This window comes from Podarcis bocagei, assembly GCF_964188305.1.
Source record: "Podarcis bocagei genome assembly, chromosome: 7".
NCBI lineage: Eukaryota > Metazoa > Chordata > Lepidosauria > Squamata > Lacertidae > Podarcis > Podarcis bocagei.
This window is the reverse complement of record NC_138132.1, coordinates 12,090,260-12,118,253: the sequence shown is the minus strand read 5'-3', so window position 1 is coordinate 12,118,253 and position 27,994 is coordinate 12,090,260. Positions and strand designations below refer to the sequence as shown.

At 47.1% G+C, this 27,994-nt stretch overlaps 1 protein-coding gene across 10 annotated transcripts in view; it reads left to right on the top strand.

The window, feature by feature from the left end:
* POU2F2 (POU class 2 homeobox 2) overlaps positions 1-27,994 on the top strand; it is a 104,855-nt gene that overhangs the window by 33,468 nt on the left and 43,393 nt on the right. For 3 of the 10 annotated variants that reach the window (XM_081200306.1, XM_081200301.1, XM_081200304.1), the window contains exon 1: positions 80-2,913. The exons of 5 other annotated variants lie outside the window; for them this stretch is intronic. In XM_081200306.1, the coding sequence (XP_081056432.1) occupies positions 2,685-2,913 (229 nt within the window). In that variant the 5' untranslated portion in view covers positions 80-2,684. Of the gene's footprint in view, positions 1-79; positions 2,914-27,994 lie in introns of those variants that run through there. 2 more of the 10 variants (XM_081200307.1, XM_081200305.1) reach the window with 2 other exon arrangements.

Genomic DNA, 27,994 nt, shown 5'->3' with positions numbered 1-27,994 from the left:
CTACTATAATAGTCTTGGTTGGTTGGTTCGTGTGTGTGTGTGTGTGTGTGTGTGTGTGTGTGTGTATGTATGTGTACATTCCATCTTCTGTGACCTAGAGACAGGGAGAAAAGGAGAGAGAGAAAAAAAACATATTAACACCCCCACTTTAAGGCTAGCGGCAGTTAATTTCTGACCTCAGCACTGTGGTACTGAATCAAATAATTGCACTCTTTCTATCCCACCAACTCTTATTTTTTCCTCTTCTTTCTCTCTCTCCCCCCCTCTCTCCTTCCCTCTCTGCCCCATGCATATTCATCTATTTGCCCCTCCATCAATCTGATATCTATCTATATTACACCATATATACACCTCTCCTCTCTCCTTCTGCCTCTCACTAATATATTTCCATCCCATTCTCTGTCCATCCCTTTCTCCGTCTCTCTCTCCCCCTCCCTTTCATATATTGTCTGTCTGTCTATCTTCCACTCCGCGCTCTCTCCCCACACATTTCTATCTTTGCATCCATCCTCTATCTACTTTCTCTCCATGTTTCCAGGGCTGTTGGAATAAAAAAAAAAGGGGGGGGGGGAATCAAATGATACATGAAAAGAGAGTTCAATGGGACACAGATAATGGTATCTGCTGTTGATCTCCTTTTGGACCACTTGTTTGAAATGCAGTTGAACAGGACTTGCAAGATCATAATAGAGTAATAAGGGATATGTGCATGGAGGTGGGGAGAAGAATCCAACTGCACCCAGAGAGTAAATGGGAAAAAAGAAATATCCTGCAATATTGGGGCAGGACTCAAGTTTTGGGGTTTGGCTGGCTCTAGCTGTGACTCACAGCTCATCCACACAACAGTTTCTCCAAGGGCTGATTTGATGCAGAAACACCAAACTGGAAGTATGGCGGATGGGGTTCAGTGAGGGTTAGTAGTAGCAGGAGAAAGAGGTACCAACTAGCCTGTAGCATCCCTCCACTCCAGAGGGTTGAAGTCACTTCGGAAAAGCGGTCCTCTAGTTAGACAGGGCTGGCAGGGCTTTCCCCCCCAGCCTTGTTGCAAAATCCTACCAAACCCCTTTGGAGCGTGGCAGCAGGGTGGGTGCAGGAGAAATTTGTGTGTCGATGACAGGCGACGAAGCCTTTAGCGATCCATGTTGGTGAACTCCCTTTTGAAACTATTGTCTGTCTCAAATCTTGCCACCCTGCCAGTTCCGAGGAAGCAGCGCTGGCTGGGGTTGAGACCCCAACTGCAGCTTACACAGACCTGACACTGTTGGGGGAAGGCGGTTGGGGGAAAATAAGGAAACCAATATCGTCTAGAGAAGCAACATCTGAATGCATGTGCATTTTTTAAAAAATGTGCCAATTCCTTCAATGGGTGATAAGGCCTGGGTGGGGAGAGAAGCACGGTGTGATCCTGAGCCAGGAACCAAAGTGATCACAGAAGAGGTCGCTTTCTCACACACGTCCCTCCCCAAAGCCTTATAGAGAGAGACGAGGGGATGAACAGACAGGTGCCTCTGCTTTCCCCCTTGAAGGAAAGTAAAAGAAAGTGAGTCTCCTGGAGAGAAGTCAAAGAGTTATTACAGAAACTCTCTTGGCCTCATTATATATCCCATGGGCTATTTTTTGGGGGTGGGGAAGGTCACCCCTTTATTATTACAGTGCCTAGTAGTAATTATCTGTGTAAATCTCTCTTCTTCTAATAATAAACCTGGAAGGGGCTGTGAGCGCTGAGTGCCTGGTTTGGGGCCACACACACACATTAATTTAAGTAAGGGGATGGAGGAGCCTTATGAAGCTGATTAAGGGGTTTATTTTTAGCCCTGGAAAAAGAGGGATAGTGGAAGTGTCAGGTGTAGGGTGTGTGTTAATTTTTTTTTTTTAGAAAGAAGGCAAGCGAAGGAAGATTATTTGCTTGAGGGGGGGGGGTGTCAGTAATTCATCCATACTCTCTTTCCCCTCCCCCCTTTCAACACCCACACTAAGCTTGTACCTAAGGAATAATTGCTTTTGTCTGGGTGGACTGTATTTGTGCAAAGAGTGAAGAAGGAAGGGGGGGGGGAGATGTTGGTAGCGGAGCCCCCCGCGGGGGGGATTGCGAGGGACGGCAAGTCGCTGGCTCGGATGTCATTTGTCAAAGCGGGGTGGTTGGAAGGAGAGAGGGGAGGTAGAAGCAAGGGGGGGGGGAGATAACAGGGAAGACAATAAAGTGGGAATCGTAGGCTGTGTGTGTGTGTGTGATGGAAAAGGGGGGCGAGGTGAAGTGGGGGGGAGAGAAAGATTCGGACGGAGCTCAGGGACCCCCGTTGATCTAGTGAAAAGGGGCAACACACACACACAGGCACTGTCGGGGGGGGCACGCAGTGTTTTACACACACACACACACACACACACACACACACTTGCACGCACTCGCACCCCCTTTTCCTTTTCTGCAAAAGCCTTAAAACGATGCACACTGTCCGGCTGTAGTGCCCAAACCTCACACGTCCTTGCAGCACGGACAAACACACACGCACTTGCCCGTGCACACACCCATGCACGCACGTGTGTAAGTGCAGAAAGCGGAGCAGTGTGTGTCGAAGGGGGGGGGGAGAGAGAGAGAGAGAGAGAAGAGAGAGATTTCCACTCCCCCCCCACCCTGGGTTGATTGTCATCCTCGGTCGATCGTCACCTGTCCAGCGTGTGTGTGTATGTGTCCCCCCCCACTTCGCCCACCCGCCACCCCTTTCTCTCCACTCACCCACCCACCCTTTTATATATATATTTATATTTTTTTCCCTCCGTGGGGTTATGCGGAGTGTCACTCACAGGTCCCCGACATGTTCATCCCACTGCCGGTCCCCTTGGTCTTCCAAAGATCCGCCGGCCCGGAGAACGGATGGCGCCTCAAGTCGCCGCTCGCCCTGCGCTCTGCAAACGGTAAGAAGAAGGGGGTGTAGGGGGCGGCAAGAGAAAGAAAGCAGCCGGCAAGTCAGCAAGGAACATAATGGGGAAAAGGAAGGGAAAGGGGGAAAGAAAAAGACGAGAGAGAGAGAATGAGAGAGATGCCACCAACTCTTGCAGGCGAGAAGAGAGAGAGAGAGAAAGAGGGGGAAAGGAGGGGAGAAAAAGGGGAAAGAGGGAGAGGAAGAAAGCGGAGATGGGCGAGCGGGGTTTTTATTCATGCGGTATTGATCCGGAGTGTCACTGCTCCGTATCGAACCTCCGGCGCCGGCATCCTGCGGTCGATAGACGGAGGGGGTGGGGGTCGGTGGGGGTGGGTGGTAAGCAGGGAAAAGAAGCCAAAGGCAGCCGCCGAAACCAACAGCACGCAGACGCCGGTGGAAGAAGACTGGGCAAAAAAGAGAAAAAAGAAAGGGGGAGGAAAAAAAGAAAAGAGAGACCCCCCACTTTCACTTTTGCTGGGTGGGGGGAACCGGTGAAGCCTTTGCTCCCACCCCAATCATCAAGTTATTTTTATAATATTGCTATTATTTCCCTATGAGGTTCTTCCTCTGTTCGGTATATGGGAAACACCAAGTAAGGTTTAGGGCTAGGCAGGTGGTGGGCTGGTGGGGGAGGATTTTTCTAGCCCAGAGAGAATTAGGGGGTGGGGGTGGGCAGAAAGCACCTGTGAGATCCAGTCTGGGAAGGTGCCCCCAAATAACCCCACCTGCCTCTTCTCCAATGCCAGCCAGTTCTGTCAAATTGTTCACAGCCTCCCATAAGTACCCCTTTTCATCAATTGTCCCCCAATAATATCCTGTTCGAGTTTCAGGTGCAACCCTGGTAAATGGTTACTCTAGTGCAATCATGCCAAACACCCCACCAATATTTTCTGGTTTTATGCTTCAGATCCTCCCTCCAAATCTTCCCCACATCTAGTCAAATGCTTCTAACAATAAGCTCCTGTTGAAGTTTGACTAGTTCCCCCCACCCCGTGTCTGCTTATGCCCACCCTCCTCCACCCACCAATTCTGCAAGTTAAATTCTGGAATTGTGAATAGTTCAGATTCTCTGTCTTCCTTGAGATGGGGTGCTTCAGATGGGAAATGAAACAGGACCGTTGCCTTGTGTTTAAGGGGGATTTATGTCCCCCCTAACACCCCACAGCATTTGGGGTCTGCTTTGTGGCTCACTGCTCCCCTCTTCCGATTTTAGACATTTCCTCTGTATTCTAGTTACTGTTTGTTGTCAGCGTAAGATGTATAGTTCCTCTGGCCCCCCTGTGTCAAGCTATTTCATTCTGCTATGCTCCCCCCCATCTACACACCTCACTATTATGTCTGGGCGCATCTTAAAAATAGACTTTTGGATTGCACCTCTCGACCATTAGACTATGGACGGTGAACTCAAATGATAAGTGGGGATGTGTTCCTTTGAAGTGGTGGGCCTTCAGAACAGGGGAGAGGGGGGTGCATGGGGGTCTAGTAGTTAGAGAAGGGAGGTAGGGGAGGGCTGTCTCCAGAGCTGGGGCTCCCGAGGTCTATGAAGGGCTTTTCTAGGTGACCTTGGGGGAAAATTCTCTTCTGCCTCCTAAAATTATGAGGCAGTGGATTATATGGAATGTGCTGGGTAAGAATCTGGGTAAGAACTGGGACGGCAGTGATATTTTTGGGGTGGGATGTGGATGCTTATTAATGAAAAATTTAGCAATAACCGCTGACTGGTAGATCTCCTTCTTCCCCTTCCCCTCCCGCTCCCCACCTCATGGGAGAGAACCCAGGCGTCCTGATGACTGATTTCCCCTACTCTAACCAACTATACTCTGGGAGAGCTTCCTTTCCTTGGTAGACCTGACAGCTGGAGATTTAGGAGTATCAGGGATAGGGAAGGGTCAGGGCATGAAGAGAAATGTGGGCATTGGTGCATCAGTGGGTAGGAAGAGAAGCAACCCCTGAGAAAGGGTAAAGGCAAGAACGGGGCGACCCAAAGGGAGGGGGGAACGACAGGAGGCAGTTTTATAATCTGTTTCTGACACGTTCTATGGCTGGCGGGTGGGTGGTGGGGGTTCAGAGAAGTGGCTTTGCAGAGCTGGCCCTGCATGCACACCCCTCCCCCCCTGCTCTGCTGCAGCCAGCGCGGTGTGGAAATTGTATTGGTGTCAAGCCCAGTCCGTGCTAATGAACCCGGAGATCTGGGAAGCGAAGCTTGTTCAGAGGCAGAAATCGATTTTCCAGCCTGTAGTAACTGCCCCCACCTCCACCCTCTCATGCTCCTTCCTTCCCTCTCTTTCTCTCTCTCTCTCTCTCTCTCTGGTCAGAGAAGTCAGTGTGTTTGGTGTGTGTCCATCCTTCCATCCTTGGCGCCTTCTACATCTAGGTCTGGATGTGGGGTGTCGTGGGATGGCACAAAGCCAGCCAAAGTTCTTTTCGTGGTGGGTGTGGAACCTGGATGGCTGTGCACGAGGGGGAAATGCGCATTGTGGACCTTGTCTTGGCATGTTACATTTGTGTTGTGCACTGGCAAAATAACCATAAAGTAAAACTCCATGGGGCAGCCATCAAGGTTTTAGGTACTAAGATCAATTCAGGGGAACTTAACGTTATTGGGAATCAGTTTTCCTTTTCTTTTCTGGGCGTGATAATATGTACTTGGTCAGCTGAGTGGGAGGCAGAGGCCCAGATGGTTGGACAAGCATCCCGTGGCTGTAGGATAGTTACACCATGCCCTCCTGCATGCAATGTGTGAATGTGTTTTTTTGCAGGAGTGTTTGCCACTGGTATCTCTACACAAGGTTCTGCCTCCTTAGTGTCTTGTGGTCTGTTTACAGTGACACGTATATCCAGTTCATGTTTTTGCCTGTGATTTAGGCTGTGATCTAGGCTGCTTTTGCATTTTTAGCATTACCTAGCTCCATAAGTCAAATAAAAGAACCCATGGTAGATAGAACATGCATTTCAAATTGTGATGTCTCTATTCAAAAAAATAATACATTTTGAAAAAGATTTTTTTTAAGGTTTAGGAACATGCCTTTTTAGTGTGTTGCTTCTAGTTTTTAATGTTGTCTTTGGAAACTTTAAAGATCCATGTAGGTAATACCTTCATTTCACCAGTTTTGGTGATGGCATAAGGTTGCAAGCTTTTGAGCTGGTCAGAGCTGTTCTTCAGACAGTAGGCACCCGTCTTTGTAATATTAAGTGCCAGAAAGATGAGAAAGAATTTGGCAGTGATGAAGGTTGCTATGATTTTATTTAAACTCCCCAGATGTATTGGGTGATATCCAGTGTTTGTCATACACAGAGTAGACCCGGTGAAATCAGTGGACTTAAGTATATTAGAAGAGTCTTTCTGGATCAGACCAAAGACCCAAATAAACCATTATCCTTTTCACATGGTAGCCAGCCAGATGACTATGGGAAGCCCGCAAGCCCAACAGCACTTTTTCCAAATATTCTCCCCAGCAACTGGTATTCAGAGGCATACCACTTCGGATTCTGGTTGTAGTACACAGCCACCATGACTAGTAGCCATTGATAGCCTTATTCTCCATGAATGCATCTAAACTTTTTTAAAAACCATGCAAGTTGGCTGTTACAGTAGGAAACTCCATCTTTGAACCATGTGAATAAATGTGGATAAATATTTCCTTTTGTCTGTCCTGAATGCCAAGTCCAATCATTTCAATCATTTCTGCTTTGACTATGACTTGGATATCACCCAGCGCAGGATGGCAGAATTCGGAAAGGCACTGTAACTCAATAGGCAAGCCACCCCCAAGCTGACCCTGAGCCTCCACAGTGTATTTCGGATTCCGTTTCAGACTTGAGCATCCATTCCTATTGATGGCTTTTGGGATTTGATTCAAACCCATGGAGAACTTCAGCTTTGAATCTTTCATTTGGCTAAACTTTGATTTGGGCTACATTGCTTTGGTAGCTGGGAGCTCGTTTAGTTTGCTTTGTGGGCTGATTAAAATCAAAGCAGGCACCTGTCAAAAAATCTGAGCACAAGTTATATACTGAATTCCCATATACCCAGTTGACACTGGCAAGTAATACATTTGCTAATAGCAAACTAGGCCCTCAATGAGTGTGGATTTCAAGGACAAAGTTTCTGAAAGGAAGGAAAAATTCCATGAATGTGCATTATTTTGGACTGAAATTTATTATTTTATAATATAGCACATCATAAAGTGCTATGCAATCTCTACTTTACTGCCTAAGTACTTTAGAGGTTGCTCTTATTTCCATTTCATATATTGAGAACCTAAACACCAAAGCGGATGGACAATAGCTTGTTTAGGATGTGCCGGTAGCAGTCGATGCATGTAGCCATTTTCATTGTAAGGAGTGCATTGTGAAACCACCAAACATTTGACTTTTTTTGACATGGTGAGAGGCCTTTTATGAATGCTCTGATATGTATCCGTTCAAACCAGATATATAGCTATTTGTTTGACCAGAAGCTGGTCAGCTGAGTAGACCAGGCATAGGCAAACTCCGGCCCTCCAGATATTTGGGACTGCAGTTTCCATCATCCCTGACCACTGGTCCTGTTAGCTAGGGATGATGGGAATTGTAGTCCCAAACATCTGGAGGGCCGGAGTTTGCCTGTGCCTGGAGTAGACCATTCACATCACAGGAATTTCATGGCATCTTCCTCATGGTGATTTTTACATGCCATTTTCCCCAAGAAGTCTGTGGTTGAGGTGAGTGCAAAACTCAGGTCTGCCATACCCACAGTTTGGTTCTCGTGGACATTGTATGTTTGCAAGTGCTTTATTTTTAACCATGCACAACTGATGGTAATAGCTCATGGTACATGCCTTTATGATGTGTGTATGAATGACTGCCACCAAATAACTGGGTTAAAAGAGAAAGGATAGGCAAACAGATGGAGGAGAAACTAACGTTCGTACTCAGGGGGTGCAACTGCTTAAACTTGTCAAAAAAAGGCATGGCTGTATACGATACCTAAATCTCCTACTTCCTCCGCGTGGGCAGATCTTTCCCTCTAGGCTCGATAGCTGTGCTTAGAAGCCCTTGCAAATGGTCCTCTCTTAGAAGAGGGATATTTGGTGAGATGGGACAGTCAAACTGATGTGGTATGGTGGGGATTCTGCGTGGGGTTATGTATGCAGGCAAGTGATGGCTATGGCACTGGGCTTGATAGTGTCTTCGCTCTCCTATGGTATCCGGGGCTGAATCGCCATGTCATTTCCAACACCTCTCGATCCAGTTGTGCTCAGATCCTGGGCAGAGCGGTTTCTTCTTATGGCACGGGCAGACAGGGATGTGCCCCTTGCTGGGTTGTGCCCTAGCTGATCCCAGACAATATGGACTCATAAGGAGCCTGGGCAAGGGGGATGGGAGATGATTAGTGCATGTGGGGGTATTTCTATACAGTGGCTGCAGGAGGGCCGGCTTGTCTTTGCAAAGCTCCGGTCCTCTTCCCCTCTCCCCCCCGCCTCCCTTTGCTGCCTCCTCCCCTCCTTTCTCCTCTCCTCGCCTCTGCTTTTTCCCTTAAATAATAATCATAAAAAGGTCAGCGGCAGGAGAGCTGCACACCCTGATTGGCCGAGCTCTGGGCCCTTTGTTCCAGCCGAGCCTCCGGGCACAGCCACGCGCCAGGGTCAGCAGGATTGGGGGGGGGAGGAGGACAGGCCTCCCAAGGGACTGGCCATTGGTGATGGGAGGGGGGGTCAGTGCTGAGGCTCATGTGTGTGTGTCTCTGTGTATGAAGGGGGGGGGGAGATGAGGGCAGGGTGAAAAACCTTCTCTTGCAGAGACAGCTTTTCCACCGTCCCCGACCCCTTAGCCTCTGCCTGCTTCTTTTCCTCTCTTCCTCTTGCTGTCTCTGTCCACCTTCCTCCATCCATATCTCTTTTTGTCTTTTCCTCCTGGAGAAGATCTCTGCGTGAGGTGGGTGCACCTTGAAGTCGCCCACACATATATGTGTCGACCTGGTGTCACTAAAAATTGTGTTGGCTTTGGGATGTAAGCCAATGTTGCAGAGGGTGCACCTGTTTTCCCCACTTCTACAATCCCCATGCACACCTTACACAGTTTTCACTACCTATTGGTAATATCCTGCCCTCCTGGCCTGTGTAAAGTGCCCTACTCATCTCTAACACCTCCACACTATGTTTCCCATTTCATCTGCCTTCCTTATTGTACAAGCCTTTCCACTCTCCTTGTCCCCAGATCTTTCCCTTGTTCTTTTTTGCCCGAACGTGCAACCCTGCCAGCTGCATCAGTTTCTCATCTCTTGAGTTCTTTCCTCTTCATTCCAAATATTTTGGCTTTCATGCTTTTCTCTCCCCTTACCCTGGAATTGTTTCAGCTTGTTTCCCCTCACTCCCGTGCTGCTACAAATAAAGGTTTCTGGGGTGACACCTATTTCAGAACAGATGCAGCACCACAGAAAACACCCACACCTAGCCCCAAAGTGTGCCAGGTTGTTGACATTTTGTGTGGAAGCTGCCAAGTTGACCGAGCAAGCGAGAGACGACAATACAGTGGCTGCAAGTTGCTTCAGGGTGATGGCTCACCCAGGAAATCACCAGGAGCAGATATTTGCCTGCACCAATACTTTCTCCTACTTTGAATCTTCCCTATTACGGTACCTTGTGCCTTGCTGACAGCACACCTTTCCCAGAGTCAGGAACCCTCTCTGATCTCTGCATCTGCTTGCATTTCCCATCCTGCTACTTCTTCCAATTTTCTGCAGTCCTCCTTTCTGTTCAGCCTGGTGGGTCTCCTTCACCAGTTCTTGCAATTTTCACGTTCCAAAACTCTCCCTGTAGCCCCCTTTTTCTGTTCTTTTTCTCTCTTCATCCCTGTCACAGGCTGGACACAGGGGATGTTAATTCTGATAGCTAAGGTAAAATGGCTGCTGTACAACAGTGGGCATGAGAGCTGTCACTAGGCTGGTGTGTGTACTAGTGGCAGTGAGAGCAGCATATGGATAAGCACATTGAGCAGCTACTGGGTTAGCCAGCTTGAGACTGATACCCAAACCCTGGTTTTAGACAAACTCGTGGTTGGTTTGTTTTTCAACCAGCGTATTCTGCAACATGTCGTTGATGCAATAACAGTGCATTAGTGGTGGATTTACAAAGGACCATCCACACATTGTTCCTCTTTATTGAGTGTTCTGTGATACTTCCTCAATGCTGCTGCATTGCTACTACCTGGAGGGGCTATAGTGCACAAAAGTGGGACAACCCCCACCCCAAACCCTAGAAAATTTGTGCTATTAAAAAGTTACAGGATTTCAGTGGTATATTACAGCAGGACATGCACTGATTGGAAACGAAGCAGTAAGGCCATCACAAAACTCTTGCAGGTGCAAACAGTATTGAAATCATGTGTAACTGCCCTGATACCATCATGTGCCCGAATGGTGTCCTAAGGGGCCTTTTGTCTCTTAGGTTCACTCCCCTCCCTGAAATGTATTATAGGGGATAAAAATAGTGGCCCATCTTATAAGTGTGTTTTGAGGAAAAGTTGCAAAACTGTACCCAAATGCAGTGCTTTCCTTTTCCCCATAGCAGTGAATGGCTGCTTGTATAGTCTATCCTATAGAACTTGATGCACATGTGTCTTAATGGTGGGATTCATGTAGATGCATATTGTTTGAATCATTTACAAATTGCTCACATGTGAGATGAGTTTTGTGAACTTCCATGAAGCTCATAGCATGTTGTGGGGGTGACTTGAGGACAGTGAGTCCTCTGTGCATACATCCAATAGATTTTTTAAAACAAGAAAGGATCTAACTATGCTCCAGACTAGAGCAAAGGTGGGCAGAAATTAGTTCAGGATCTTCTGGTAGATCTTTTGGTGATTTGCAGTATATTAGCAAGAGTTTCTGACTCCCAGTTGTTTTAAGAATAGCAATAACTAAAAAGCTTCCCACCTCCTTACCCTAATTACGTTGCTGAAACAAAAACCGAGAGGTGGGTGGGTGTGACCAGCAGTGGGTTTTCATGTGAGTGGACTTATCAGATTGGTTCAGGTACTGACTGCAAATTCCTGGACTGAGCATATGCTCAGAGACACCCTGCTCCTCAGTTCTTACTGTATGTCTGCCTACCTGCGCTTCAGTTTTACGCCAGGCTCTAGTTGGTGAACTTCAGGTAAAAAGCAAGCAAGCAAGTCTGAGGTCTGCCTACTCCAGCTCTGGAGGAAATGGAAGGAATATGTGACTGCATGACCACAGATTGCATGGGATTCTGTGAGTACAAAAACACATACAATCCTTTGTACAGATTCTTGCAGAACACGTGTGGCATGTGTGGGATATCTCCTTGAGCATTGTGGAAGGGTGGCTGTGCACTGTAGGCTGAGTCTCTTGGGTTGAGTATGTGCACGAATGGCTATTGGACAGCCGGTTGCCGATGCCACTTGCTGCTGGAAAACCATATTGAATGTACAAGGTGCTCTGGTGGAACAGTTGCAGAACAACTGTTGGATTATTGCATGGCTACATGTGCTGGTCTTTATGGTAGAGTTGGTCATGTGTGTGTGAATCGTTGTGGGGTGACTGTGCATTCAAGTTTTTGGAAATACACGGTTTTTATTTAATGTGCCTCCAGATTACCTTATTGATGTGGCTAGCGAGTGTTTGCATTCTCACAGTGTTGGAACCTTTGTTTTGTTTTGTTCCAAACCATCCTCCACAAACTTATCCAATCCTGTTATGTCAGAGTGAAGTCCTTTGTGTATGAACAGCAGAACATTTTAGCAGCCTTGAGATGATGAAGTTCAAGATATGCTGTGCCTGTGAGTGCCAGCATATGCAGAAACATGTAGGCTTTAATTGAAGTGGGCAACTGAAGGAATAGTTGTTGCACAGATGGAACCAGCCAGAACAGAAGAAGGCAGATGGATTTTCTCAGAAATCGGTGGTTTGCAACTCAAAGGGAGAAATTTGCAACACAATTCCTGCTGTGGGTTTGCACATCACCACCGAGAGTAGGAACGCGTATGGACTGCTTAGTAGAATAGAATTCCCGCAGCAAATAGTTAAAGGGTTTTCTGTTTTGATTTCAAGTCAGGGACAGTATGGTCCAGTAGATAACATTGTGATTGTTTATTTACTAGGAAGTCATTATGACAGGTGGCATGTGTGTTTGTGTGGAGAGAGGACTTGCATATTGCAAGGACTCATGGGGGGATAGTAGTGCTTCTCTTTGTAATGTGTACACACCATGGGTTCCCTGTTGTTGAAGGCCAGGCCACTCAGAAGCAAGGGGATAGGGCTTTTTTGCCCTCAACACAGAACTGTCCCCAGGTACAGTACTTTATTATCCCCTATGGGAGTGAATGGCAACTGTTCATGTGTGCTGGAGAAAGCAAGGAGTTGAATCAAGGCATAATAACTGGGATAGGGGCTAATTCTGCTCCCTGCTCTTGGGAGGGAGCCAAGCTTGCCTCCATAGGCATACCTCCACCCTGGGTTAGTTAGATCACTTTTGTTTTTGGCTCCTTCCACCATTGGCTCTGGCTCCACCCACCACCAGCATGTTGGCCCCGACAGATTACCCCTGAAGGAATGTGGCCCTTGAGAGGAAAGAAGGTTGATTTCCCCTTCTTTTGATCATCAACTGGCTTTTATATCTGCATGCTTCTCTTCCTCCAGGGGACACATGGTGGAGGAAAGGTGTGCATGGTCCCTCTTTGCACATCTTTTGTCTCCACTCTCACATCATGCGCAAACGCCTTTTTTGCTTGAGCATCTGTGCACTGTGAGCCATAGTAGCTTGTCTCATGAGTGGCGCTGTGAACGTGGAATAGATGAAGATTGGCTTTGCTCGTTAAAAGTCACGCATAAACGATGAGTGAATATAATTTCTATAATGTCAAGTTGTCCTATATCGCAACGTTGTGACCAAATGGGAATGGAGCACTTTGGGGAATTCAGGTAGTAAGGCATGTAGTAGTAGTGTAAATGGTGCACTTAGTCTAATGGGTCGCTCTGCAGGTGGGCAAAAAGGAACAGCTTTTATGTTCCAGAACCCCTGTTCTTCTTCATATACACTTTCCGCCCAATCCTATGCAGAGCCAAATCCCACTTAGCAGAGTGGAACTGTACTCTCAAATAAGCACGCGTAGGGTTGCTGCCTTTGGGTGGATCTCCATGTTATGAAGCAGACACAGCATTCTCGTGTTTGCCTGGTAAGGCAAAGGGGGAAAGGATGTTTGCAGGAGAAATCCACGCATGGGGGCTGCTCAGCACTTCTTGCGCCTGTTGATTCTCTTCTGCAGAGATCTCCTGCTGCTTCCATCCTTTTCCATCCCTTCATCCCTTCCCACTTGGCCTCTGGGAGCCTGGAGGGAAAATGGACTCATTTGCAGAGAGGGAAATCAACAGGTAGAGGAAAAACAACAAAGTAAAGTAGACGCACCCCCTTTTTTACCCACTGATTTTCCTTATAAGTGTGTTCCCTGCATTTGTATTACTTTAGCAAATTTAGTTTTGGTACTGTGTGTTTTGCCTTCAGGTGAAACCACACCTGTGTTGGTATTATTCTTCTGACACATCCCAACCCTGTTGTAACCACTTACAGGGACATGTAAAGGAGGGAAGTTAGGGAAGAAAGCTGCAGTGGAGGATGTTAGGACTTTGTACCTTGCCCATTAGATAGAAACAGCAAGGATTTATTGCATCAGTTGTTTAAAACATTTATATCTTGGCCCTTTCCATTACTATCAGAACCTCAATGCAGCTTCCCAAAATCAAAACACTCTGCCAATATAATCTGATAAAAGCCACAACTAAAATAGAGAGCATCGTCATTTGTCAAAAAGTCCAGGCAAAGAAAATTGTTTTTAATTCCTGTTAAAGGGCAGAAGAAAGGATGGTAAATAAATGTTTCTGAGGGAGGCATTCCACAGTCTGGAAGCCATCACAGAGAAGGCTCCGCTCCAGATCACCTCTTGCCTAATCCCGGTGTGCCTGGAGCAGGGTTTTCAAAGACCATCTTATGGACAGAAGACAGGGATGTGTGTGTAGAAAGTGGGAAACTGGGAGGCAAATGCTCAAAATGTGGCTAGAGATTTGCTTGAAGGCTAGAAAGTTTTGCAGACGGTTTGTGAGGTTGACAGGTTTTATGGCCAAATCATTGAAGCAAAGGGTCTCATTCACAGACGCAACTTCTTTGCCCCCTATGGCAACGGTTCTGTTTTTCCTGAAGTGTGGTTACCATTGATGCCTAATGACTAGCTGTGTAGGTGTGAAACAAGATTGCTGCAGTGATGAGCAAGATCCAGGGTGGGGGATGGGAGGGAGGGAGGGAGGAAGGGGAAAGTTCCACAGCAAAAATGGTGCATATAAATATCTACAGGACCCTTGCAAGCCTGGTTTCCCCACCTGCCAATGCTTTGGACTACAACTCCTGATCCATACTATCTAGAGGGCACCAGGTTGTTGAAGGCTGTTCCGTAGTATCAAATATTAGAATACCTTTGTTTGAAATTTGTTCGCTTTGTGAATCTGGTTTAATTCCAGCAACGTCCAAGTAAAACGTACCTAGTATTGCAGGCTCATGCTAGGTTGGGGAACCTGTGGTCCAGCTCTATCAGCATGGTTGATGGCCAGGGACTATGAAAGCCCAACTGGTAATATGAGGGACTCAAGTTCCCAACTCCATGGTGCAACAAATCAGGTGGTTCTTCTGGAGGTAGTTAATTTTTTACTCAGGGAGGGCGAATTAGTACAGGCGTGGCTGTAACTCACTCTACAGGTCAAGGAAAGGGGAGTGCAGAAATAGTGAGAGTGGTGTGATGGATATACAATTGGCTTTGTTAGTTCCAGGTCTAAAGCCTTCTCAGCCATGAACCACACTGGGTGACCTTGGGCTCGCCATCGGCTCTGTTGGCACGTCACAATAAGCAAAACAATGACTTACCATGAAAAACCAAGCATGCTCATGCACAGGAAGAAAACAGTGTCCTCTTCACTACTCACCTGTTTCTGCTGCTGCCACACTGCTAGGTGCTAAGCCATGGTTTGGCACAGCATTACACCAGAGCCTGGACTCATGGTTTGCTTCCTCTAAACAAACTCTGAGCAGTAAGCCAAAAACAAACTTTGGTTGCAGCTCATGGTTTCTTTTGCAAACCACCCTGTGCTCCTTGGAGGATGGACAGAAAACCAATGTAATATATAGAAAGGATAGAACATGGGTAGGCAAACTAAGGCCCGGGGGGCGGATCCGGCCCAATCGCCTTCCCAATCCAGCCCACGGACGGTCTGGGAATCGGCGTGTTTTTACATGAGTAGAATGTGTACTTTTATTTAAAATGCATCTCTGGGTTATTTGTGGGGCATAGGAATTTGTCCATTCCCCCCCCCAAAAATATAGTCTGACGCCCCCCAAGTTCTGAGGGACAGTGGACCAGCCTCCTGCTGAAAATGTTTGCTGATCCCTGGGATAGAACATTGGCAGAGTGTCACTGGAAAGTTCAGGCTGAAAAGGTCTTAGTGAAGAAAGGGTAAACTTAAGCCACAGCTCCTTGGATGTAAGGCCTGGAAGTTGGAAATGCTGGATTTGAACATTTTTGTGTCTAAAAAACATGTTCAGTGGCTTATTTTTGTTTATTTTTTGAATAGGGGGATATATTTTGAATTAAGGCGTGGAAGCTGAAGGTCAACCACACTGGCTCTATCTTGTAGCATTCTTGAGTCATGCAAGAGTGTATGTGGGCATCAGCCACGGAAGGTGTGTGTAGGGCTATGCTCTCCAGCTCTACTCTCACCAGAGTCTTCATGCATTTTTCTGAATATGCTTAGAATTGTTCTTGTGAGGATTGTGATTTGGGAACCCTGCATGCAGATAATAATAATAATAATAATAATTTATTATTTATACCCCGCCCATCTGGCTGGGCCTCCCCAGCCACTCTGGGCGGCTTCCATAAAAACCAAAAATACAATAAAATGTCACACGTTAAAAACTTCCCTGAACAGGGCTGCCTTAAGATGTCTCCTGAATGTCAGATAGTTGTTTATCGCTTTGACATCTGCTGGAAGGGCGTTCCACAGGGCGGGCGCCACTACCGAGAAGGCCCTCTGCCTGGTTCCCTGTAGCTTTGCTTCTCGCAGTGAGGGAACCGCCAGAAGGCCCTCGGCGCTGGACCTCAGCGTCCGGGCAGACTGATGGGGGTGGAGACGCTCCTTCAGGTATACTGGACCGAGGCCGTTTAGGGCTTTAAAGGTCAGCACCAACACTTTGAATTGTGCTCGGAAACGTACTGGGAGCCAATGCAGGTCTTTCAAGACCGGTGTTATATGGTCTCGGCGGCCGCTCCCAGTCACCAGTCTAGCTGCCGCATTCTGGATTAGTTGTAGTTTCCGCGTCACCTTCAAAGGTAGCCCCACGTAGAGCGCATTGCAGTAGTCCAAGCGGGAGATAACCAGAGCATGCACCACTCTGGCGAGACAGTCTGCAGGCAGATAGGGTCTCAGCCTACGTACCAGATGGAGCTGGTAAACAGCTGCCCTGGACACAGATTTGACCTGTGCCTCCATGGACAGCTGTGAGTCCAAAATGACTCCCAGGCTGCGCACCTGGTCCTTCAGGGGCACAGTTACCCCATTCAGGACCAGGGAATCCTCCACAGAGGATTCCTGATTGCCAGAAGGTTTCTTCGTGTATTCAGCCAAACATGCAACTAATCCCATGGTGGGTGGGTGGGTATGTAGTAAGTGGGGATGGGGGTAGAAACAGGGAAGACTGGTCCAGTTGCTTTTACAGTTGTCTGCTGCAAATGAACCTGGTGCTGGTCTGCCAAAGCCACACCACCCTTGCAGTACTGAGGGCAGGGCCAGTGCCCAGGACCTCCATAGTTTATTCCCACAGTGTCCTTTGAACAGGTTGAAGAGGGCTACTGACTCACTCTTTTGTGTTGGCAAAGGGGGCCAGATGGAAAGCTTCAGGGGGTCAGATTAAGTTCCTGGCCCACCGGTTGTCTACTCCTAGTTTAGAACTTTGGAATCTGACACTTTGGGAAGTTTTGTGGTTAAGAATCTTGGAGCTGGAACGTTTTCATGCTGGTATGTTGGGAGTGGTGGGTGGGAGGGCCACTGTGAAGAACTGTGGAGTTTTGAAATGCTCCCTTACAGACATTAATGGTAAATCATTGGCTTATCTGATGTAATTTGGGAACACTTTATGACTCAGAAACAATGAAGAAATACTTAAAAAAACAAAACCCAACAGGCTGTTAAAATCTCTGTTTTTTAGTAGCTCAGATGTAGGTTTTTGCTTCTGTAGGCACGAGATGTAAGGGGTGATGTGGATCATTAAGAGGCTCTGACGCTGAGCTGCCACCACACAGGTGGCTTTGCTTGGTCGACACTAGGGGCGGGGGTCTAGGCAACCCCCCAACCCCAAAATCAATCCTGCCCATGCCTGTTCTAGACTACAGCATGTTATTTAAACACACACCCTATACTCAGTTATTGTGTGAAGCTTTAATCCTCTTTACATTACACAATGAGGCTAGATCATGTGGGTTCCTAGCTTCTGTATTAAGAGGGGGACAAAATAAAGGACCCAGGTATGAAATGGAAAGAACGAAAGAAAGAAGAAAGAAAGAAAGAAAGAGCAGATAAGCGATTGATCAAGCTGAGGTTTAGAGAGTGATCACATTTACGCACGCTCTTTCCTGCTCGCTCTCTCTCTCTCTCCCCTCATCATCATTTAATGAGGTTGGAAGTGGAGCTGCTTAATGAAGTTTAACAGGGTTTTAATTACTGGCAACTCAGAGCCTGCTCTACTAGGACAGGCCTGGCCGCCAGCAGGAGTGATGGGGGGTGCTGCTTCCTTGCCAGCCTCAGAAAAAAGGCTGGATCTTGGGCAGCCGGCAGCGGGAGGGGGGGGGGAGGGAGGTGGAAGCACTGGGGGAGCCCCAACTTTGCTTCTTGCTTCCCCCTCCCATTAAGCAGCAGTGACTCTATGGCTGGGAGGCTATTGCTCTGCTTTCCCTGAAAGCTCTGCTTTCATATCCCCCTTTTCTCCCCACATATTGTCAGTTGGGGGTCAGTTTCTGTCAGCACCGAGCACCTGGTGTTCAGCGCTTGCCTTGGAAAATCCAGAGAATGGGAATTAGCAGGTTTAGGCAGGTGGGCTTTGCTCGCAGCCCAAAGTCAAAGGGAAACTGCTGGTTCATTGGGATGGGAAGTGGATCTGAGCAGGGTTGCCACCTTTTCTTCTGGTTGCTACTCCTGTGCATTTCATGGCAACCTGATACATTGAAATATATCAGGTGAAGCTCCATTTGGTATAGAGATGAGTGTTAGGTAGAGCTGCGGGTGTTGTGTGTCAGCCTGCTTTTAGTGGCATGGGAGCAGACCCAGGACAAGGGGTGAGGAGGAGATGGCAACCATAAGCCCAGAGAGTTGTGTGCCTTCCCCCCTAGTCAAGGACAGAAAGTTTGTTTCCTGCTGCATCTGTTCCTCACACATATATAAGGTCTGAGTTGTATCCAGGTTCTGTCTGACATGAGTTAGAGTTCACTTTATATGGTTTTGTGTGGAGGGTTGTTCTCCTAGTGGTTAGAGCAGGTGTGGTGTTTCCCCCCTTCCACCCCAAGACAGAGACATTGGAAATCTCCCTGTTCTGGCACGGGGGGTGGGGGGAGAGATAGGACTACCCCCTTTGTTTTAGGAGGGGGTTTGCCTTGACCCCCCCGACCCTACTCTCGACCCCCTGAGGGTGCAGCGTCCCCACCTCGCAGCATGGCTCCTAGCGGCCGACGCGGGCCTGACGGACAGGTCTGGCAATCGGGCAAATTGTGTGGAGGAGGTGGAGCATGAGGCCCAGTCGCCGAAAGCCAGCAAGGGCCAGCGCCTTGCAGGTCCTCGTCTTGGCACAGAGAAACCACACTATCACATGTACACAGGGAATTTGGTGCACATGCTCCACTGGCAGAAACACTTATGCGTTGGCTGGCATGGCCACCCACCCTCCAGGTCTCTATGTCCTTTGCAAAACAGGGCACAGATGCATTTCAGTGCAAGGGTGTGTCTCCTCTTGAGTGCATTGTGTGACGAGTGCCTACAGATGAGACTGGTCATGGGGAGAATTTGGGGAACGGGCCCAGGCTTCAGGGGAGGACAACCCTATTAAGTGGCTGTCTTGGGTGGTAGATGTGGGAAGTCACCAAAGGTGGCAGAGTGACAGGGAAATCTTCTGGCAAGCTATCTCACCTAGGTCCAACTGAAATAAAATGTGAGTAGTCCTCTTACACAGCTCCTGTTCCTTTAAATGAGGCTGTGCTGGAGAACGCCCCAATGGGTTGCGGGCCCCATGCTAATCCATGGGTGTCCCATGGGTGTCATTGGCCCACTGACTTCAGTATTGTCTACATTGACTGGCAGCAGCTCTCCAGGGTTTCAAGCAGGGGGCAATCTCAGCCCTATTTGGAGACACCAGAGATTGAGGCTGGGACCTTCTGTAGGCCAAGTAGATGCCACTGAGCTACAGCTTGGATTTTTAGACTTTGGACTTTGTGGTCTTCTTCTATAATGGCGGGGGGATTTCTTAAGCTGGTAATGCTTCACTTACTTTGATACGTGGCAAGCAGACCCTGCTGCATCTGTAGGTACTCCTGTGCACTTCTGCCTCTGATGGCGCTACTGGACCCACCTCGGTTTCCCATGGTTCCTGTGTCTCCATCTTTCCTTTTCTGCTGTGTTTTGTCCCGGGCTGAAAAGAAGGAAGTGACTGGTGGCTGTGATACGATTTGTAAAGTACTTTGCAGCCTTTGTGATCTGCACATCAACAACCCTGCAAGATGGGTTGCCGCTCTTCCCATTTTACAGCTGGGAAACGAAATTGAGAGAAGAGGTGCTTGCTTGAGATCATGTTGTTGTGAGCCTGTTTTAGGGGTAACACCTGAACCCACAATAGGCAACAGAGAGGAAGCCACCTTTTCCCCAAACGACACATTCTGTCTTCTGGCTCCAGTGTTGTGAACAGCCTGCCATTGTGATTGCAAAATTCTTTCGGGGAGAGGTTTGAGGCCCAGGGTGGGTGGGCAAAAGCAGAAGGTGGGCAGCTGACATTAATATTAATTCTGCTGCAGTATGTCCTGGGTGCTGGACAACAGGGAAGGGCAGGCCTTAGACTTACAGTATGGGATCTACTTTGCGTTTTACTAGCAGCCGCAAACCCACCTTTTGCAACCAGGTGCAGAAGATGTAGAATTAAAGAACATGGTGCCTCTGAACAACGGCCGAGCTAATGGATTCGTTTTGAGTTTCAGAACTGAGCTGAACTCACAGTCCCTCCACACAAAAATCTGTTCCTAGTGACCCCAAGCTTTGTTCATTTCAGCAGTTCAACTGTGGGAAGGGGGGCTCATTTTGTTGTTGCTCTTGTTAAATAACTGGGAGCCAGAAACACTTGCTGCTCTACTGCGAAAAGCCTGTCAGTAGATCCCAATTTATCTTCTGCTCACTCTTGCTGCACAGTACAGAGCTTTCAACCTACTGTAGAGTAAACCAATGTGGTGTAGTGGATTTGGATGTGGGAAACCCAAGCTCAAATGCCTACTCGGCCACAAAACTCTTTGGAAGGGGGCAAGATTCTATGGGCTTGTCCATACTACACAAGAGTGGAATGTGCATTTGCACCTACCTGTCTCCTTATTAATGTTGGCGGGTGTCCAACATTATGTCCTCCCCACCCTAATGTTGTGCAGGACCTTCCCCCACCCCTTTAAATTCAGGTTTGGTTTTTTTTTGTTGTTCTTGGGTATTTTAGACTTTCTAAGGATTGCAAAAGAACACCCAGCAATTTAAAAGGGAAAGGTGTGAGAAACACTGGCATGGGGAGAATGTCATGTGACTGCGCCCTTGCATTAATGGGGAGACAGTCACAAATTCACATATCGTTGCGGTGTGGACAAGCCCTCTCTCTGAGCTTAAGCTGCCTCACAAGGTTGTTGGTGAGGATGGGAATACTGTGTGCACCAATACAGTCTGTGCATACCCTCCTATTTACTCTTCATCCAGTGACACCTCCCCCCCCCCCGCTGGTTTGGGAAGTGGTATATGCGCAATGTTAGACACAATCCATATTTATTCTGCCGATTCTCATGAAAGACTGCATTTTGATGCGTTTCCTCCCAATCCGGCTTTGATCCGAATTGAGACAAAGAGCAGCCTTTCAAGCATGTAATGTGTACACACAGCCACACTAGTTGGGAAGGGCAGGAGGTGAGTTTGAGGGCTGGCTGATGTCTTGTGAGGACGGGGTATAGGGAAGACTCAAGTGGAAAGACATGGACTTAGGGAAATGCTTTGAAGACAAAGGGAGGCAGAAGGTGGAATGTGGAGGGAAGAAAGAAAGAAAGAAAGAAAGAAAGAAAGAAAGAAAGAAAGAGTGGGTTTATATAGAGAGAGGAGGTGTGTAGTTGAAGGCAGAGGAATACATGTAGCACTAGGCATTAGGGGAATGGGAGATGGAGAAGGAGATAAAGGTGCCCAAGATCAGATACGTAGGAAGATGGAAAAGGGGATTTAGGGAAGAAGAGACAGCATCAGACTCCTGGGCAAATACGACTGGTGGAGAACACTGTGGTAAGCCGGGTGGGTTTGCTAAGGAAGCAGAACTTGGCCTAGTCCCTGTCTAAGACAGGGATTCAGCTCTTGACCTTTGGGGGCTGTTCCCACCTCTAGGAGAGCGAATGGGGTCTTCAGTGGACTAGCTAAACCCATGGGTTTGTGGCACAGTGTGGGGCTAGAGAGAGGGGTGGGAATTAGGACTTGTGCCGCTGCTTCCAGCTCAGCCATTGTATTTGTGTGACCTTGGCAGGGAGTCTTCCTCCCACCTGCACCACTGAGGATGGCGGTGGAGGTACCTGCCTCTTTGTAAGTGGCTTCTGGAGGCCAGAGAGAAGGGATTTTGGTCACTTCTTGGTTCTTGGTCCAGGTTTTAGTTTAATGGTGTAGGGTGGGGGGGGGGGAGAAGGAAATAAGTCCAGCTGTTCCCCCAGGTTTTGCTGCTGTTATTGCTTTTTTTTGTTGAAAAAAATTATTATTACTATTATAGCTTTGCCAAGGCATGCTGAGAACTGCGAAATCGTGACACAGAGAGAGGGAGAGGAGAAAGAGAGAGAGACTAGACAGGGTGGGGATGTCACCTGCCCCCCCCCACCATTCCACCACCCCCCAGTCTGCTGCAACGCAGAAACCAGGGAATGGAATAGGAAAGAAAATGAAATGCGTCTGAAGCGAGGAGAAGGGAGAAATCGTCGGGTGGAAAAGGTGGGGGGGAGGGCGAGAGAGCCAGCGAGTGAGCGAGAGGCCTGGCCCTGCCGTAGCTCCAGCCCCCCTCTCTCCCCCTGCACAGTATCGATCGGCAGCCGTGGCTCGAAACCATTTTCATTGTCAGGCGCTTGGGCTGACGGATGCCCCCCCCCAACAAAGCGCAGCCGCTGGGGGATGGGAAGGGATGCTGCAGCTTGGGGGCTGGTTCCCCACACCCCATCATATTAATCCTATTTATCATCCCTGCTTCAGTTTTATCCCTCCAAAATAATATCTCACTGCAAATTCCAGTGTCCCCTATTCCTCTCCCTTTCTGCCCCCTGTCCCCCACCCTTTCTTTTCTTTGTAGTTTGTTGAAGGGGACCATTGTTCATCGGAAGCTCCCCCCCTGTACACACCCGTTTCTCAAATTTCCCTTATCATAGGGGGCATACTCCAGACCCCTTAACATGGATTAGTTACCCCTTAACACAGATTAGATATCCCTCCTTTCTTGCAGCCAGGACCGTTAAAGAGAGGCAAAGAGGACAGGATTTCTTTTTCACCCTTTCGATGTACGCTTATGGGTTAAATGTGATTCTCAGTGATATTGGGGGTGGCGTGAGCATGGGTTTGGTGTCTGGGAATAATTCCCAGTGTACAAAACCCATATCAAAATTGAGGAAAAGTCCCAGTATATGTACCACCTCCCCCCACCATGTATTGCCAGGCGTTGTTCTGTCCTGATCGCAGTCCGAGTGAGAATTATATATAGTTTAACTGATGGTTTATCGTGCTGGACCATGTATTGGGATTCAGGTGCTGGATCACGACTTGTGTCCCAGACTGGGGGTGACAAAAGGGAACAGAAGCTTTGTGGGCACTTAGAACAGTTTCTGAAATATTTCATAAGGAGAAATCTGGAGATGTGAGTGGAAGGTGAAGGGAAATACTCAAGTGTGCAGTTGTACACCATGCACATACAGAGGAGGTGTTCTGTGGTAGCTACTCTCTCACAATCCCGGATACATAACGTGGGCCGATGCAACCATTTTTGGCTAATTTGTGATTAGAAGCCCATCTGACTTCTCAGCAGGACGAGAGGATTGTGTGATTATTGCAACCCCATCTCCAGATCACCTCTCCTTCATCCTTAGAAAAGTTCCAAGTGATCCAGAGACTGAGTTGTTGAAATGGGTGTTGAAAGATTCCCATAAGCACGCTCCGTCATGTAGCAAAGGGAGCTCGCTTTGGCTTCCCACATCGCAAATGAGCAATAAAGCAGTTGCGTGAATCAGTTCTGATGCGTGCTTCTACTTTCACATGCAGGCATATTTATTAAGCCACACTCCCTATTCATTATCTTATATTCTTTCATGTTTAACTCCACCATCATGTGCACCTACTCGTTTGTGTACACGTCATCCTGAACATGAATCAATGCTTCATCTCACATGCTTGTGCCTTATAATTTTATTTCTGGGCTTTTTCACCCTAGTTTTTCTCCCCATAAATCTGCTCAAAACACACTTTTACACTTGAATACTAACTGGCAAACATTCTCTCTCTGTGTGTATGTCTCTCTATTTCACAGACGCTTCAGTTCAGCTTGATGATACTTTTTAATTGCAGGAGAAAGTATAAATAATCAAAATGAACTTCACAAGCTGAAAAGGCTTGTGTCCCCCCCCCCTTTCCTACACACGCTCGCACAAACATTCAGTTTAAATTGTCTTTCATGGCCCATTTCTGCCTGCATCTAAATAAAGTTTCATCATGTTTGTAGCACATCTTCATAAGGGAGTTTCCTGCATTTTCAAACCTGCTAGCAGAGCTAATCAAAAGTAAGCACCCCAAGCTTCCATTACAAACATCAGCACAAATGTATGCCTGAATGAGTAAGCAGGATCCTTTCCCCCTTTTGAAAAAAGTGATGTTAGATACTGAGCATTTAAAATGGTAGAGTTGGAAGGGACCCTGAGGATCATCTAATCCAACCCCCTGCAATGCAGAAATATGCAGCTATCCCATATGGGGATCAATCTGCAACCTTGGCATTATCGGCACCATGCTCTAACCCAGTGTTTCCCAACCTTGGGCCTCCAGCTGTTTTTGAACTACAATTCCCATCATCCCTGACCACTGGTCTTGCTAGCTACGGATGATGGGAGTTGTAGTCCAAAAACAGCTGGAGGCCCAAGGTTGGGAAACACTGCTCTAACCAACTAAGCCATGAAGGACCTTGTTTAGACAAGGGCACAGCATTGGCACATAACTGAAAGCATGTGAAGCAATGAAAGGAAGAAAGCAGGATTACGGAGCAAGAGGGTTTGCACAGGATTCTGCTGCATGGACTTTGCTTCCTGCCCTGAGTCCATGATTTCTCCCTGACCCACTGTGGACTACCTGGGCCTTTGGCATGTTGTTACCATGGGCATGGGATTTGCTTGGTGTGTCTGATTTATTGAATCCCTGCCCTCTAAATTCAGATATTTAGAGGGAGCTTCGGGCTTTTTTAGCGGTGCTAGAACAGGCACTTTGCACATGATCAGAATCAAGCTACATTACTGAGCCTAGGCATTGAAACAAGAGTGCTGAGCTTTGGCTCTGATTAGACCAGGGGATTATCCACACCGAAGGAAAATGTGGATCCTGTCTTGTTGTCCTGGACCTTTCCTCCTTTAAGTGCAGGGTCTTTCAGTTCTGGGCTTTTTGGAATTTTGAAGAATGGGGGGGGACCCAACAATTTAAAAGGGAAATGTCCAGGACAGCACTGGGATGGGAAGGATGTCATGTGGATGCCCCAACATTAATGGGGAGAGAGGCAGGTGCAAATCCACATTTTGGTCCTGTGTGGACAAGCCCTTTTTAAAATTACCCCTCCACACGCATCCCACAACTACAGCTGCAAATACGCTCACAGAGTTCATTTCCTTGCAATCAGTTATTTATAGTGCATAAAATAAATGAAGTGCCACACAGAAATTAAAAATGGTCCAAATGCTTCTGCTGTAATTGTTGGCAAGGCACAGATGGGAGGGAGACAAGAATATTCTTTTTAAAAAGGCATTCATACAAATGTGGTGATTTGCTTTCTCCCTTATTTATTTTTTAAGATTTATAAAAACAAAAGAGATATCAAAGGACGAAAAAAGCAAGAGGAGGAGTATTTTAAAAGGAAAACAACAACCAAATAAGACCACATAGGAAAGAGCTATCCCAGGCTGTGTACACATTACCAGTTAAAAATTCCGCTAAGTGGTTCTTTTTCTCTATTCAGATTGAAGCTGCTTTGGGGGGAAAACACATCAAAACGCAGTATTTCATAAGAAACGACAGGAGAGATATGGATTTTGGCTAATGTTGTGTGTACAACCATTTCCCAAACCAGCAGTGGGAGCGCACTCGGAGTAGAGCAAACGGGAAAAAAAGATGATAGCAAAATCAAAACATTCCCTTCTGTCCCAGCTACACACATTTTTAAAGACCATCCCCACGGCTGCTGATTTCTCTGCACACATGGTTCTGCATGTGTAGGGAGGCTGGAGCTGGTGAAGATCTGAGTGCTTTGGGAAACTGGAAACTAGCACTAGTGTGTTGAGGAAGGTTTATTTGACTTAAGGCATGTATGACACATGTGTGTTTAAGGCAGAATTTAAGGAGAACAAACAGTGTTTGCTGTTGCAAAAGGAGAGACAAGTGTGAAAGTGCAAATAGTAAAAATGTGCTGACAACAAGGACTCTGTGTGTATGTGAAGAAGCAGATGAGTATGAAAAAAGATGAGGACAGAAATGTGGACAGCCAGAAGAGGAGTGTAAATGCAGAGAGCTATAAACGCACAAGCAAGGTGGAATAGAGGTATCCTTCCAGTTTCGCTCACATATAGTGCATTGCAGGGGGTTGGACTAGATGACCCTTGGGTCCCTTTCAACTTTACAGTTCTGTTATTCTGTAACCAAGTCTTTTTCATGTATGCCTCACAACCTGAAAGCATTCCCTTCTATGCTATCTATAGAGCTTCGGAGCTTCTGAGATTTCATCAAGTACTTTCAATTCTGTCTTTGCAGCAAAACGGTCCAGAAAGTTGCATTTTTTAAAACAGATGAATGTTAAGATTATCTGAATGCCAAAATCTGTGCCCACAATTTCTGCAGATGTCCTATGTGGCTGCAGAACAGGGGGGCACATACGTTCCTGCCTACAGTGCTTCAAGGTTTATAGCTAGTTCACACAGCCATTTCTGGTTTGGTTTTACACAGTGAAACCCTAACATGAACCACACAATGTTGCTCAAAGTTGGCAAGGCTAGGATATGTTGGATTGTAATTCAGACACCTGTTGAAATTTGGTGACCATGGTCCAAAAATGAGATCTGGATTGATTTCACATTGAAAAATAATCCAGAAAGGGTCACATTAAACAGTGTGATTTAGGTATGTTATAATCCAGAATGGCCGTCCTAACCTATACTGCTCATTGAAGTATCACACAGCCATATTGCTGTATTTGGGAAATGCCGAGGGTGAAACCCACACCTCATCAAGAACATAACATTGGCTAGAATCTGTTTTTTGTATCTGCCAATGCATTCACACGGTCATGCAGGTGTGTGATGAATGACAACCACCTAGTTTGTGAAGGCGTCACGTGAAAAGGTCTGAAGAAATTGGTGAAGAAAGAAAGGTTACCTCAGGATTAAAAGCGGTACCTGCCTTATATCAAGTGGTTGTATGAATGCATTGAGGGAGGGACTGTGACTCAAAGGGTCCCAGATTGAATCCCTAGCAACTCTCATCAACCCTGTCCCTTGGCCATGCTGATGGGGGCTGATGGGAGTTTTAGTTCAGCAACATCTGCACCCTTGCCTTAAATGGCTCCTTCTCAAGCCCAGAGGCCAAACTGTTTCCTCCAAGACTGGGAAGATCCATCAGGGAATGCCAGAACTCAAGCTTCTCATTTTTGAACTAGGGTGACTCCTTGCATGACCTGTGAAAAATCCCTGTTCTCCACAAATATTAAAGTACACATTGGCTTCCTTTGCCTTTTCTATTGCACACATGCCTTGGAAAGTGCCTTTCCAGTACTAAGGGGCCTGAATGCATTGAAGGATTGGACTTCTCTATCTTTAACCAAGGAGCCGGTTGTCATGCAGGGGGTGGGGAAAAGTTCATTTGCCAAAAGAAGTCATAGTCAGGTTATTTACACGCCACATTTTCCACAACTACCTCAATGCTGAAAGTGCTTCGTGTAAAAACATTCAAAAACAGTTAACATAAAAGCAAAGTCTAAATAAGTAATACAATAACATAATGAAAAGTATAATTTAGCTACATTGCTAAAAACAACAACAACCCAGTAATTTCTACATCAACATTTAAGGGAGCATACAGCTCAAGGAAAGAATACCAGTGACTTCACATCCAAATTTAACATCGACACACTTTGCAATGCCAACACCCCTTTTTATACCTCAGCCCAAAAAGCCAGTAAATCCTCTCAGAGTTGCTCCAGTAGCCTCTGCAAAGGGGCCGTAGTAGAGCATTACCTGCCCTTGTGAATTCTGTTTCAGTTTTACTTTAACTGGGCTGTGGCCGTTCCAAAGTGATGGAGACCATGTACCTGTGTGGCACAGTGGGGCAGGACTCAAGTCACACCCTGGTCCTGCTGCACGACGTGTTCTTCCAGTTTTTGTGGTCCTTTTACAGTAACTTAGAGCTTGATATTTCCACTGCCTCCTTCACCCGGACACCCCCAGGTTGCAGGTTTTGGCCTATAGCAAGCAATGGGCCTAAATGTTGTGTACATCGCTTGTGA